At 44.6% G+C, this 16,149-nt stretch overlaps 1 protein-coding gene across 1 annotated transcript in view; it reads right to left on the bottom strand.

Moving 5' to 3' along the window:
* Positions 1 to 16,149, bottom strand: part of GCN1 (GCN1 activator of EIF2AK4) — a gene marked incomplete in the record, with an annotated part of 339,178 nt that overhangs the window by 136,002 nt on the left and 187,027 nt on the right. Inside the window, 2 exon segments of the mRNA XM_030219069.1 lie at positions 1,859 to 1,986; positions 13,567 to 13,710. Coding sequence (XP_030074929.1) covers positions 1,859 to 1,986; positions 13,567 to 13,710 — 272 coding nt within the window.

Below are 16,149 nucleotides of genomic sequence, written 5' to 3'. Positions count from 1 at the left end.
TCCCTTTCTGGTTATACTCCCAAGAATATTTGCTGGCTACACCCACCCTCCTGATAACCTGGTGAGCCATGTAATCAGCAGTCCTGCCCCACGTGTCTGAGGCATGACCCACCTTTATGAACCATCTCCAGAACACCATAACCCTAGTTCATAGGGATTTTTCTCTACCTCAGGGAAACAGTGATCTCAATCTTTAAATACTAGCTCACAGTCCCTCTCCATTGGAGAGTGATCTTCTCTATTCCTAGGGATTCTGAGGGCTGAAGGCAGCCCAGGGCCATTCTGCCTTGGTGATCCTGCCTCTCTGCTTGATTCTGAGGACCTGTGCCTGTCACACACTGCTCTACAAGGGGTAGCCAAATGATAAACCCCTGGAAGCATACTTACCTATACCTGCTCTAGCACAGGCAACTAAAGTCAAACCCTGGAATCTGATCAACAGGAGGCCTGTGCACCATAAACACCAACAGCTGCTCTACTACAAGCAGCTGAAGGCCAAGTCCTATAATCTTGCTTAACCAGAAGCAGGATCCCTGGGAGCACACTAACTGGTACCTGATGAACCAGGGGAAATAGCCCACAGACTGTTGCCTAGGAACTGGGAATCCTGCACAACTAGAAGAATCAGCCCTCAGGCTACTGTCCTAGGCGCCCGCTGAACCAAGAGAAGTCAACCTGCAGATCTTTGCCTGGGAGACAGCAATTCTACTCTACCAGGTGAATCAGTGCAGACTTCCACCCTGAAAGCCCAACTGGGATCCTGTTCTGGAGACCACTGCCCTAGGCCTAGCAATGCTGCTAGAGACAGAGAAATACTGACAAGCTGAAAGCAGCATCTGACCCCTATAGAGGAAGTGAAGTCAGCAATGAATTTTTATTCTCTGTCTCTATCTGCTGGCTGGGTCAAAAATCACTTGTCTGGACCGGTCTGTTATAGAAGACAAGGAAGCTTGGATTAAGGGCTGAGGGTACTGTATTGGATTGGAAGAAGAAGAAAGGAGAGAGAATGCATACTGTTGTGTGTGTGACAGATCTTCCAAGGTGTGAGAGGTGGGACCTGGGGTTGACGGTTAGTTGCAGATACCGAGGGCAGGTTAAAGCCAATGTTGTCAGTGCATGAGCACAGAATTACTTCTTTTGCCTCTGCCGTGGCCTAGAGCTGCCTCTCCCCCAATTCCTATACTACTGTGCTGGAGAGGGGCGAGAACAGGGGAACGGAAAAAGAGTTTCAGGCAGGGCAAGAGATGCTTGGAGTGAGAGGAAGAGGAGAAACTTATACCTCACTGTTAAGGGGAATCAGAGTACTGGTAGACCGACACTGGAAGGACACTCCCCTGCCATAGAAGGCCAAAACTTTGGAGGACCCCCCCCCCCTCCTTTTATGACTAAATTCCATCCCTATGGATCCAAAGTTGCCACCCCTTAAATAAATAGTGAAGACCGCTATTATAGATATCTTCACGCCCACTCGTAACAGCAGAGATGGCTGAATGCGTACTTCTGTAAAAATTAAGTGTATTTGGTACCTGTTTAAGTGAAAGCTGCAACACAAATTATATTGTCTTATGATCAATTTGTCTAAATTTCTATATTTTTTCATGATGTTTACACTTTAAAAATTAAAAGTTTTCTCCTTGTTGAATATACACCTTTAAAGTGAGAAAGGCCTCTGATCAGTGACTAGAGAACTATTTCTTGTAGATTGATTACAGATCTTAAATCAGTACAGAGTAGAGCCCCTTGCTACCTCTGGGTATGCAGCAAGCAAATGGAGGAAGCATAGAAACCAATGATGTCCTAAGAGAAAGAATTGATTGGGGGGGGGGGGGGGGGGGGGAACCAACAACTTTGAACCCACCTTTCTGCCTGTATTTTAATCTCTTCCTCCACATCAAATTTCACCACCCACAGCCTGTGAAGAAGACTCAAACCATTCTTCTCATCACTGTCTGGAGTTGGCAATACCATCTGCAGCTCCATCAGTCCCTGTCAGAAACAGTAAGTGAAACAGGTAAATAAAATGTGTGGCTATACCATTCAGGCTTGAGTTGTGCCATCTATCTATGGAAAATATTCTCCAAACAGCCACACATACGGTGATTCCCCAGCTAAGGGTTGTAAAAAGCAAGAACCAGGAGACAAATATACCAAAAAGGCAATTATTAGCATTTAAGACTGCAATACGAGCCATTGAAGAGGATAGTTGAAGCAATGAACAATAATTTGCATTAACGTAACAGTATACCTGTATTTTTTAATTAACTATATTGATTTCCCACAACAATAAACTGTTACGAACCAATTTAACTTTAAAAACTAGTGAGAAGTGTCTGTCATAAATTAGATGATTCAGGTTGATCTAGGAAATAATGCTTAGTGAATACATGTTTAGATGAGAAAATTATTCTTTTTTTCTAAATGTTTTTATTTATATAATTTGAAAATAATACAGTCACATCAGCCTAGGAAAATGAGTACATAAACAGCCATCAATATATGCAGACTAATAGTGAGCAAATAGAAGGAACCAAGATTAAAATAAAAAAGAAAATACATGGGATGCTGGAAAAAATACCAAGTAAAAAATGAAGAAAATAAGGATGTCCTTCAAATTTAAATCTTTAACCTGTAAATCATACTGGGATAGGTCCTAGAGAGACCCCTGCGAATTTAAGAAACTCCATAGCTGAAGGGGCTCAAAAAATGATAAACCTTTCCTTAAAGAAGACAATACAATCACAGGGCAAACCAAGTTGGAAACAAGCTCCCAATGATAGCACTTCAGACTGCATTTCCAGAAATGTTTTCCTCCTCTCTCAAGTCCATTTGGAGACATCTGGTCTCCTAGAAAACAAGGCTGAGAAACTTGAAAATACAACTTCAGCAAGGCTTTCTTGTCTTGTAGAAAAGCAAATGAGACCAAAAGAGTAGATCAAATTTCTTCCACTGTCTGTTCCAAAAGTGTAGATATATCCAAGCTATCTGATGATATATCTAACATTAGACGGCATTAGATTTCAAAGTTGTCTTCTGGTTAATTGGCATATAGAAAAGTCCTTGCAATGGAGGTAACCCATTTTCAGGATATCTAAATATCTCTTTCAGAAATCTATTAAATGTATCTCTACTGGGAATAAGCTTGGAATAAGGAATCCAAATGTGTAGTTTTCGCAGAAACTGTTATCAATTTGCTTCTTTAAAACTCTCACTTGTGCTGAAAGTTAAAGGAAACTGAGTAAAACAGACATACAAACTTTATACAGGGCTTCCAGGCAATCCAAATAGAACCCAGTGATATTTCATGTGCTCTTACCAGCAGTTGTAAAGTTACTGCACACAGCATAAACTCTTCAGATAATATCTCCTGAGTCGTGGGCAAAGACACTTCTGGTTGTACAACAACTGCTGCAGGGAGATAATGCTGGCTTTCCTCCAAATCTGACACCAGACCTTTACCCGAGGCAGTCATATTCTGCTGCATGGGTGGTGTGAGGGTTCACTTCTCCATCGCAGAGCCAACAATGGTATCACCTATTGAGAGATGTGCTCCAAGCCTTCAGCCATCCACAGGTTAGGAGGCGTTACACATCCAAAAGGACTGAGCAAGTAATCGCTCCCCATCTTGGGGCCCTTTCTGCCTCAAGCACAGTGGAAACGCCTACGACTCGAAGGACAAGCATAAACTGCTTTGGAGGTTTGCCGCAGCGAAGAAGTTCCCAATTTATTTTTTGGTGGGGGGGAGGGGGAGAAGTTATTTAAGTTTCCCCTTTCACTTTGGCATGCTCACAAAGAAAGAAAAACAGCAAAGCTGCAGTAATCTAAGGTACAAAAATATAACCAACTAAGTGGCATGCAGCACTCCTAGCAGACTCCCTTATCGATGGCCATGTTAGTTCAGTCCCCCCAAAGTGCAAGAAAATTATTCTTAAATAACTGTATTAATCTCTCACACCAATAAGCTGTTAAGAACTAATTTAATTTTGAAAACTAATAAGAACTGCATGTTCAAAATTAGTTAGTTGTCCTTCCCTTTCACTTGCAGAGCTGTAGCTCCTTATAAGTAGCTATATTTCTGTCCTCCTCCTGAACTTATAACTGTTCTTTAGCTTTGTGTTTTTTATGCTGAAATTGATTGTTCAATAAGGGTGCTTTATTTCCAGATCTGTGTTTTGAATCTTCTTCCTACTGCGGAGTTGACTAAGATATAATTTAATTAATTTAACTCACATTGTACACGGTGCCTAGTACAGCCTGTGTCTTTAAGGGAAGGACTGCTTCCTAGAGAGTTGGGAATTCCTGAGAAGCACACAATTATGTTTTGGAGCACTGCTTGCCTCAGATTTTTGTGTTTTGATTGATTCATTGTGTGATGAAATGGTGAATTTTCCAGCATGTGAATTATAAGAATACTAGTAAAAAAGGCCCGTTTCTGACACAAATGAAACGGGCGCTAGCAAGGTTTTCCTTGGAGTGTGTATGTTTGGGAGAGTATGTGAGAGTCAGAGTGAAAGTGTGAGTGTGTGAGAGAGAGAGAGTGAGTCTGGGTGTCAGTGTGTTTGTGAGAGAGTGTGTGTGAGAATGAGAGTGTGTGTATGTGAGACACAGTGTGAGAGAGAGTGTGTGTGTGTGGGCAAGAGAGAGAGTGTGTGTGAGACACAGATTCTCTGTGAGAGTGAGTGTATGACACCAAGCGAGTGTGTGAGTGACTGTGTGGCACATAGAGAGTGAATGTGATACTGTGTGAGACAGAGTGTGTGAGAGTGAGAGTCAGAAAGACATTGTATATGAGAGAGAGAGTGTGAGCCGTGCCCTCCCAATCCATGGCCATCTGTCCCCTGCCCCCTCCATTCATCCTTTTCCAGCAATTCCCCTCTGTCCCTGAGCCCTGCCCTCCCAATCCATCGCCATCCATGTTTGTCTGTCACCTGCCCCCTCCATTCATCCCTATCCAGCATTTCCCCTCTCTGCCTGAGGCCTGTCCTGCAATCCATATCCATCCATGGCCATCTGTCCCCTCCATTCATCCCTATGCAGCAATTCCCCTCTCCCTGAGTCCTGCCCTTCCAATCCATGCCCATCCATGCTCCTCTGTCACCTGGCCCCTCCATTTTTCCCTATCCAGCATTTCCCCTCTCTGCCTGAGGCCTGCTCTGCAATCCATATCCATCCATGCCCATCTGTCCCCTCCATTCATCCCTATCCAGCAATTCCCCTCTCCCTGAGTCCTGCCCTTCCAATCCATGCCCATCCATGCTCCTCTGTCACCTGGCCCCTCCATTTTTCCCTATCCAGCATTTGCCCTCTCTGCCTGAGGCCTGCTCTGCAATCCATATCCATCCATGCCCATCTGTCCCCTCCATTCATCCCTATCCAGCAATTCCCCTCTCCCTGAGTCCTGCCCTTCCAATCCATGCCCATCCATGCTCATCTGTCACCTGGCCCCTCCATTTTTCCCTATCCAGCAATTTCCCTCTCTCCCTGAGTCCTGCCCTCCCAATCCATGCCCATCCATGCTCCTCTGTCCCCTGCCCCCTCCATTCATCCATTTCCAGTAATTCCCCTCTCTCCCTGTGCCCTGCCCTCCTAATCCATACCCATCCATGCTCCTCTGTCCCCTGCCACCTCCATTCATCCTTTTCCAGCAAGTCCCCTCTCACCCTTCCATGACCCCCCCCCCTCGCATCCATGCTACTCTCTCTGCCATGTCCCAGCCTGGCCCGCCCTCTTCTCCCCCCCCCCCTTCACATCCATGCCCCCCCCCCCTTCGCATCCATGCCTCGCATCCATGCCCCCCCCCCACCCCTTCGCATCCATGCATCCCTTTTTTTTTTTTTTTTTATTCTTTTTAACTTTACCTCCGTGGCGGTTCGTGCAGCGAAGCGTCAGGGAAGGAGGCGGCGCTCCCGACGTCTAGCTTTCCCTTCGCTGTGTTCCGCCTTGTTTTGAAGGCGGAACACAGCGAAGGGAAGGGTAGACGTCGGGAGCGCCGCCTCCTTCCCTGACGCTTCGCTTCCGGATTTGTTTGTTTAGACGCGAGGGCGGGGCAGAGACGGCTGGATGGCTTCACACCACGAACACCACGAACGCCACGAACCCTACAGCCAGGGACTCAGGGAGTGACGTCAGATGGCTTCAGAACGTTGTCCTCATTAGAACGTTCACGGTGCGTTTTATTATATTAGACTAGTAAAAAAGGCCCGTTTCTGACACAAATGAAACGGGCGCTAGCAAGGTTTTCCTCGGAGTGTGTGTGTTTGGGAGAGTGTATGTGAGAGTGAGTGTTTGAGAGTCAGAGTGAAAGTGTGAGTCCAATCCATGCTCCTCTGTCACCTGGCCCCTCCATTCATCCCTATCCAGCAATTCCGCTGTCTCCCTGAGGCCTGCCCTGCAATCCATATGCATCCATGGCCATCTGTCCCCTCCATTCATCCCTATCCAGCAATTCCCCTCTCCATGAGTCCTGCCCTTCCAATCCATGCCCATCCATGCTCCTTTGTCACCTGGCCCCTGCATTTTTCCCTATCCAGCATTTCCCCTCTCTGCCTGAGGCCTGCCCTGCAATCCATATCCATCCATGGCCATCTGTCCCCTCCATTCATCCCTATCCAGCAATTCCCCTCTCCCTGAGTCCTGCCCTTCCAATCCATGCTCCTCTTTCACCTGGCCCCTCCATTCATCCCTATCCAGCAATTCCCCTCTCTGCCTGAGGCCTGCCCTGCAATCCATATGCATCCATGCCCATCTGTGCCCTCCATTCATCCCTATCCAGCAATTCCCCTCTCCCTGAGTCCTGCCCTTCCAATCCATGCCCATCCATGCTCATCTGTCACCTGGCCCCTCCATTTTTCCCTATCCAGCATTTCCCCTCTCTGCCTGAGGCCTGTCCTGCAATCCATATCCATCCATGGCCATCTGTCCCCTCCATTCATCCCTATTCAACAATTCCCGTCTCCCTGAGTCCTGCCCTTCCAATCCATGCCCATCCATGCTCATCTGTCACCTGGCCCCTCCATTTTTCCCTATCCAGCAATTGCCCTGTCTCCCTGAGGCCTGCCCTGCAATCCATATCCATCCATGCCCATCTGTCCCCTCTATTCATCCCTATCCAGCAATTTCCCTCTCTCCCTGAGTCCTGCCCTCCCAATCCATGCCCATCCATGCTCCTCTGTCCCCTGCCCCCTCCATTCATCCCTTTCCAGCAATTGCCCTCTCTCCCTGAGCCCTGCCCTCCCAATCCATGCCCATCCATGCTCCTCTGTCCCCTGCCGCCTCCATTCATCCTTTTCCAGCAAGTCCCCTGTCTCCCTTCCATGACCCCCCCTTGCATCTATGCTCCTCTCTCTCCCATGTCCCAGCCTGGGCCGCCCTCTTCTTCCCCCCCCCCCCCCTTCGCATCCATGGTGTCGTTTCTCCCCTGCCCTCCCGCTCCCATTGCTTTTCTTTTGTGGCCACCCTCTTCGCTCCCCCCAACATGGTTTTTATTTTTTTTTCTTGTTTTTAAATGTACCTCCGTGGCGGTTCTGGCAGCGAAGCGTCAGGGAAGGAGGCGGTGCTCCCGACGTCTAGGTTTCCCTTCGCTGTGTTCCGCCTTCTTTTGACGTCATCCTTGACGTCAGAAGAAGGCGGAACACAGCGAAGGGAAGGCTAGACGTTGAGAGCGCCGCCTCCTTCCCTGACGCTTCGCTGCCGAGCGTTGTGATTGGATGAGTGTCATTGCTCCGCCCTCGACGTCATCACGTTTGACGCGTGGGCGGGGCACACACAATGCGATCTCACCCCCTTCACTTTTGGCTAACAGAGGCTTCATTCGAACGTTGGAGATGCGTTTTATATAGAGAGATGTCATGAAGTGTATTTCTCTAGTTTAGCCAGCAGGTGGTGCATGTTTTATGTTTAAAGCTGTTACAGAAAAATGACTTCCTTCTATAGTTTAACATAAAGAGGAAGTAACCTGCAGTGAAATGGCCAGCTACTTTTAAAAAAATGTTGATCTGGGTTCTGATTGGCTCAGGAGCTCAAATTTAGACTGGAAATACTGAATTTTTCTCCAGTTTAGAAGCAGAGAAAGAAAGACCTCTTTTTACTGAGACCCTGTGAGCAGTTATATTTCCTGTACTTCCCAGGCACTATCCAGGTAGTGACAAAATGTTTAGACAGTTTTATAATTGATCCTTATTCAATTACCTGTTATTGTCCACCTGTTTCTATAGTTCACTCTTCAATATCTTTATGACTATAAACCTTTTTTTTTTTTTAGATTGACTCTGCTTGTCTGGACTGCCTAAGAAACCTGGTGGTTTGTGTGTTGGGTCTGTGAGTGCTTTCTAGGAACTGTGGGACCACTGGGAGTGTGGCCCCAGTAACCTAGAAATCACCAGGGATAACTTGACAGCGGGAGACTCGCCCAGAGGCAGTTGTAACCCAGTCGGTGGGAGGAGGGTGCTAGTGTAGAGCACATGCCCAGATGCAGGCAGACCTGAGCTGTGCTGGGTTAGCCCCAGGCGGGAGGCTATGCATTTCGTGACAAGAAGCATCTATGACCACTCAAGAATATGAATGAGCATCAATATAAAGCTCCATCTTGCAGGCTATATTGCAAGAGGGCTCCAAGGGCAGATGGAATGGTGGTCAGCCCAGGATGCAAAGTCAAGAGTTAAAAAAGAAAAAAAGAATATTATACACATGAAATCGAATATACAAACTGAATCAAAGTAGGATGCTAATTCTCTTGTGCATAGGGCCACCGATCCCAATATCCAATACCAGTTCCTCACAGATTTGCATAGCATCAAGTAACAATAGCCACTTCTATGCACAATGGATTCCAGATGATCAGATCATTAAGTAGTGAGTAGTTTCTCCAGGAAAGCTTTCAGATCTTGTGATTTGTCAAAAAAGTGCTGCTTATGATGATAAAGGCGAACTTTCGATGGATATTGCAAAGAGAACTTAATGCTCTTCTGCTAGAATACTATGCAATAGGGTGTCATCACTATTCTCTTTTCTGCCACTTAATATAAGAACATAAGAGTAGCCATACTGAGTCAGAACAATGGTCCATCTAGCCCAGTATCTTGTTTTCCAAACAGTGGCCAAGCCAGGTCACAAGTACCTGGCAGAAACCCACATCATGGCACACTCCATACTAAAAATCCCAGGGTAAGCAGTTGCTTCCCATGTCTGTCTCAATAGCAAACTAAAGACTTTTCCTCCAGGAATTTGTCCAAAACCTTTTTAAAACCCAGATAAGCTAACCGCTGTTACTTGAATAGCGTAATCTTGGAATAAGTACAACAGTTTCCCATCACATATTAGCTCCCTCTTTTTCCGGTACGCTGCCATAATGTGTGTTTTATCCACAAAGTTCAGTATTCTAGCTATGAGTTCTTAGTCAGCCCTCTTGCAGTACCGTACCCCCTAGTTGATGAACCCTTTCCACTTTGATGAGGAGCTCCACAGTTGGAATCCCCAATTGTTCTGGTAACCAGGATTCCAGCAAGGTCATCAGCTTACTATCCTTGACAGATTCTGTGACCCTCATCAGAAGTATATTGTTCCTTCTGGCACGGTTTTCTTGGTCCTCCATATTGGTCAGTGAGGACCTTACATCTGTCCTCCAACGTGTGCAGTGTCCTCCGTGTGCAGCCTGGCTTCCGCGGAGGCTATTCGGTCCTCTATATGCCATGCGATCTTCTACTTGCTGTAATCAAAACCATTGGGCTTCTAGAAAGCATTTTATGTCACCTACTGTCGATTGTAACTTGGATAATTTATCCTGCAGGATCTCTGCCACGCTTCAGATCAGTTTCCACACTGTTTCTTCTTGCAGTGTCACCATGGGTAGTGGGGGAATCAGGTGTCATTTTGTCCTCAACCTGGTGGTCCTTATCCTTCAAGCTCTGCAGAAGTTTCCCTGCCATTTCTGTGAGCTGATCAGCATATGTTCAAATCTGATACATGCTAAAATGTTCCAGAAGCAAATTCTAACCAGAAAAACTACTACTACTAATCATTTCTATAGCACTACTAGAAGTACACAGCATTGTACACTTGAACATGAAGAGACAGTCCCTGATCGAAAGAGCTTACGATCTAATCAGGACTGAGATAAATGTTGTAAGAAGGTAAGTTTGTCTTTTTAGGAGAAATTCCTGGGAGTTCCTCAATCGGGCCTCCACTCACTGTGCTTTCATCACAAGATTCCCCCGAGTTCCACCTTAATCAATCATCCTGCCACCATTCTTCCCAAAACCTCATGCCCATCCTGGCGAGAGCACACTGCACACCTTGGACTGCAAGCGAGCCTTGGCTTTTTATCTGGCATGGCCTAAAGCCCATAAGACAGTCCTTATCCAGTTGTTTTTTCTTTTGACCCAAATAGAATGGAGGCAGTCATTGGTAAATGCACATTATCCAATTGGCTAGCAGATTGCATCTCATTTACTTATGCTCAGGCTGGGCTAACTCTTGAGGGTCATGACACAGCTTATGTCAGAGACATGGCTGCGTCAGTAGACGAGATCAAGCTCCACTGAGGAGACAAAGCTGCAACATGGACATCAGTCCATACATTCATATTACATTTCTGCCTTGAGCAGCATGCCTAGTGCGACAGTCGGTTTGGTCAGACAGTTCTGAAGAACTTGTTTAGAGTCTAGAATCCAACTCCACTCTCCTACACCGGTTGTTTTATTCTGTTCCAGGCTGCAATTACACAAGTTTATTCTTTAGTTCAGTTTCAAGTCCCTATTGTCTGTTCTTTTTGGTGGGTGTGAAGAAACAGTGTGTTTTAAGCCTGTAAACTGTATTGGATATTTTCCTGCACCAATTATGTTCTGAAGTGTATTTCTCCTATTTGGCCAGCAGGTGGTGTTTCTTTGCTGTAAAGCTGTTATAGGGAACTGAATAGTCTTTTTCTTTAACACAACCAGGAAGCAAGCAGCAGTACACATTTAAAACTTATTGACTGTGCTCTGTTTGGCCTGGAGTTTGAAATTACCCAGCAGATTCTGGCTGTTGCTTCAGTTTCAGCCCGGGAGCAGGAGAGAGAGATCTCTTTCGCTGAAGCTGTGTGAACAGATATATGTCCTGATCTCCCCAGGTACTTTCTAGGAAGTATGCAACTGTTTAGTTAGTGTTATGATTGATCCTTATTTCAATTACCTGTTATTGTTTTTCCCAATTGCACTATTTTGTTCCACTGTTCAAAATTTTAAAGAGAAAAAACATAATTGTTTGTTTGCCCTTTTTGTCTGGACTGATAAAGAATCCTAGTGGTTTGTGTGTTGGGTCTGTGAGTACTTTCTGGGAACTGTGGGACCACTGGGAGTGTGGCTCCAGTAACCTAGAAATCACTGGGGGTAATTTACGAGCAGGAGATTCGCCCAGAAGCAATTGTGATCCAGCGGCAAACGCTCCCCCCGTTTTCTATTTCTGTTGATGGCTCTCTCATTCTCCCTGTCTCCTCAGCTCGAAACCTTGGGGTCATCTTTGACTCTTCTCTCTCCTTCTCTGCTCATATCCAGCAGATTGCCAAGACCTGTCGTTTCTTTCTTTACAACATCCGTAAAATCCACCCCTTTCTTTCCGAGCACTCTACCAAAACCCTCATCCACACCCTTGTCACCTCTCGTTTAGACTACTGCAATCTGCTTCTTGCTGGCCTCCCACTTAAGTCACCTCTCCCCTCTCCAGTCGGTTCAAAACTCTGCTGCCTGTCTCGTCTTCCGCCAGGGTCGCTTTAATCATACTACCCCTCTCCTCAAGACCCTTCACTGGCTCCCTATCCGTTTTCGCATCCTGTTCAAACTTCTTCTACTAACCTATAAATGTACTCACTCTGCTGCTCCCCAGTATCTCTCCACACTCGTCCTTCCCTACACCCCTTCCCGTGCACTCCGCTCCATGGATAAATCCTTCTTATCTGTTCCCTTCTCCACTACTGCCAACGCTAGACTTCGCGCCTTCTGTCTCGCTGCACCCTACGCCTGGAATAAACTTCCTGAGCCCCTACGTCTTGCCCCATCCTTGGCCACCTTTAAATCTAGACTGAAAGCCCACCTCTTTAACATTGCTTTTGACTCGTAACCACTTGTAACCACTCGCCTCCACCTACCCTCCTCTCTTCCTTCCCGTTCACATTAATTGATTTGCTTACTTTATTTATTTTTTGTCTATTAGATTGTAAGCTCTTTGAGCAGGGACTGTCTTTCTTCTATGTTTGTGCAGCGCTGCGTACGCCTTGTAGCGCTATAGAAATGCTAAATAGTAGTAGTAGTAGGAGAGTGCTAGCGTGGAGCACAAGCGGCAGGTGCAGGCGGACCTGAGCTGTACTGATGATAGATCCTCTTAAGTGGCTGTGGGGTAAACCAGGGCGGGTGGCTAGATATTTCGTGACAGTGAGCCTGGTAGCTAAGAAACACGGTATTGCTTGTTCTCAGAGAAAGGGAAGTTACTCACCTGTGGCAGGTGCTCTCTGAGGACAGCAGGACAGGTATTCTCAAACTCCCTCCCTCCTCCCCTTGGAGATGTATTCCTTTAGCTATGCCATTGTACTGCTGGTCCCGCTTGCTCACACTGAGTGGGAGGACACTCCCAAAGGCTTCTTAAAGATACAGTATGCTGGGTATCATCAGCATCAGGGCTCCGTCAGATGACGTCACCCATATGTGAGAATGTGTCCTGCTGTCCTTGGAAACACCTGTTACGAGTAACTTCGCTTTACTGTTTCTCTATATCACTTGTATTTTGTCTTTCTCATTAAAAAATTAAAAAAAACTAAATTTAGAGATACCAAAAACAAAACGTTGGGTGGAACAACTATTTAACCTGGCAACCACCACAAAAACAAGAAGACATGCTATGAAATTAAAGATCAGAACATAATTTTAACTAATATTTTTTCATGCAACACATAATTAAACTGTGGAATCTGTCACCAGAGGACATGATCAAGGTAATTAATGTAGCAGGATTCAAAAGAGGCTTGGAAAACTTCCTGGAGGCCATGAGTTCCATAAAAAATTATTAGTCAAATAAATAATGTGAAGCCATCACTTATCACTAAAAATCACCCTACTGTTTAGGATCTGCTGGGTACTTCTGACCTTGGTATGGCGCAGCCTGAGTTATCTTATATTCTTAAGAAAAGTAAGACCATTGGTGTATTGGTCTGAAACTGAAAGGGGAAGAACAAAACCCAGCTATTCAGACTTATGGGGAGAAAAGACATATAACCATGACCAACAGCAGGTAAGACAACTGAGATTGAATGGTAAGGGGAAAACACTACTAGTCTAGGGGAGGAAAGAGACTAATAACTAGCAACAAAGATAACAACATGAAAAACAACTATGGGGTCATTACTAAGAGTGCATCCTAATGCCATTAATGTACATTGTTTACTGCAGAGACCATTTTATAGATAATATAGATAAATGAACTTTAACAAATGAAATTAGGGAGACTGAATGGACCTTATCTCATCCTCATACTATGTGTTTGTATGTGTTTGTATGTTTAACATGGATAGTTCAAGGAAGGGGGAAAAAAAAAAAGGTTCTTCACCCTAAGAGATGCATCTCGAACATTTGAACAAGGAGACTGCAGGGCCTGCAGCAGCACATCAATCTCCTCCTGCTCAGCATAAGCACAACCATCTTCTCCACTGCTGCTAGTGCATAGGGCTGTCAGTGTGTTGGATGCCAGTACCTGAAATGCAGGGGAAAAAAATTATATATTCTGATAGACAAACTCTTAATTCCCAAAAGCAGCCTTTTTCCATGAATCATAGCAATATATGTGACAAGTATCTAATTTAGAATTTCATAAGCTAGAATTAAAGAACATAAGAACTGCCATTACTGAGTTAAACCACAGTTTCATCAAGCCCCGTATCTAGGGCTCCTTTTACTAAGCTGTGGTAGTGATTCCCACGTGGTAAATGCAATGAAACACATAGGAATTAAATGGGCTTCGTCACATTTGACGTCAGGAATCGCTAGTGCAGCTTGGTAAAGAAGCCCATAGTCCCAACCTGGGAGGGTCCAAAAGAGTAGATTCCTTGTTACTTACAAGTTGTTTTTTTTTTGTTACATTTGTACCCCGCACTTTCCCACTCATGGCAGGCTCAATGCAGCTTACATGGGGCAATGGAGGGTTAAGTGACTTGCCCAGAGTCACAAGGAGCTGCCTGTGCCTGAAGTGGGAATCGAACTCAGTTCCTCAGTTCCCCAGGACCAAAGTCCACCACCCTAACCACTAGGCCACTCCTCCTGTATTGTAAAGAAACAATACAATTACACTGAGTTTTTATTTTATTTCATTTATTTTTGGAATTTAGTTTAGGGCCCTTTTTATTAAGGTGTGCTAGTGTTTTTAGAACACGCTAAAAATTAGTGCGTGCTAACATTAGAGACACCTATAAGAATATATGGGCGTCTCTAGCATAGGCTAAACACACTACAGCACCTACGGCGAGGCTTAGTAAACAATGCCCTTAATTTTTTTTACTTTAATTTTAAAAATTAAAAAAATACCCCCCCCCCCATTTCAGAAAACCGCTCACTAATGCCAACGAAACCCATTCATTTTGAATAGCCTGTTGGCATTGCCACGCGGCTTAGTAAATGGGGGAAATTTAAAATAAAAAATTACTAAAATTAAATTAAAAATTAAATATTGAAAAATTAAAATTAAACAATTAAAATATTAAAGGGGGACTTTTACTAAGGTGCTCTAGCATTTTTTGCTCACACTAAAAATGAGTTGGTGTTAAACACTGAGACACCAATTATTGGCTAGAATCTATATATGGCGCCTGAAAATTTTGCATTGAAAAATAAAACACCTGGGCGTATTCTCTAAAGTACGCCTAACTTTTATAGAATAGGCTTAAATTTCCACATGATATATAGAATACACCAAGCGCTGGTCCACAAAACTAAATTTAGTCATGGTCAATTATGCCAACTAAAACCTGGTATAAATCCTGAGCTTAGATTAGGCACGGAGTGGGTGTATTCTATAACAATGTGCATAGATTTTAGAAAAGTCCATGACCCACCCTTAACCGTGCCCACTTTTCAAGTATGCGACTTAGAATTTATGCGCACCAAGTTACAGAATAAGCTTAGACAGTACTGCACGTAAATTCTAATTAATGACAATTAGTGCTAATTATTTAACATTCAATTATTAGCACTGATTAGATTGTTAACCAATCAAGTTATGCGCAATGTTATGGAATACGCTTTCCTTTCTGAGTGGAAATCTCGGCGTGAGAGACTCCTGGGGTATATTCCTATGGGTGAATCAGCATTTAGCACCAGCTAATTTTTAGCAGGTAGCGCACCTAAGACCCCCTTAATTAAAATTAAAAATTAACATAAAAATAAAATTTAAATTTAAAATTTTATTTTTAATTTTTTTAAATATTATTTTACCCTCACTATATACAAAGCTGCACGGCAATGCAGACACTGCCCATTGAAGGTGAATGGGCTGTGTTGGCAGTTCTGCACTGACAGCTGCTAGCGTGGCTTTGTCAACAGGGGCCTTAATTTTTAATTTAAAAAAATTAAGAGGCCCTTTTATAACACCGCAGCAGAAGGGGCCCTGCAATTGCGTCAGTGCTTAGATTTGCCGCACACTGAGGCCCCTTTTACTGCAGCAGGTAAAAGGCAAAAGAAAGGGAAATGGCTGTGCGGTAAGTGCACGCTTGCTGCTCAGTCTCCGGAGGGGAACACTTACAACCATCTATTCAGGAGGCAGTAAGGGCTCCTGTGCTAACTTAGCATTGCCTCGTTACTGCCAGGAAAACCCCTGGCACAAAAGAAAGTTATTTTCCGTCATGCTAAAAATGGGGTGCAATAGGGTGCAGTAGGTCAAAGTATCTATGGGCTTCCTCATTTCCTCGCAGGAGAATTGCTAGTGTGGGTTTGTAAAAGAAGCCCTTTACTTTTATTTTTATTATTTTAATTTAATTTCAATTTTAGTTTAAGGGCCCTGTTTACTAAACCATGTGCTGTAAGTACACTATCAGTTTTAGCTCCCGCTAAAAATTAACGAGCGCTAATGCTAGAAATTTCTATGGGTGTCTTTAGTATTAGCATGCACTAAAAACATTAGTGTGCCTACAGTTCAGCTTAG

The sequence above is a fragment of the Microcaecilia unicolor genome, chromosome 11, assembly GCF_901765095.1.
Source record: "Microcaecilia unicolor chromosome 11, aMicUni1.1, whole genome shotgun sequence".
Lineage (NCBI taxonomy): Eukaryota > Metazoa > Chordata > Amphibia > Gymnophiona > Siphonopidae > Microcaecilia > Microcaecilia unicolor.
This window is presented reverse-complemented; position numbering and strand designations above follow the sequence as displayed.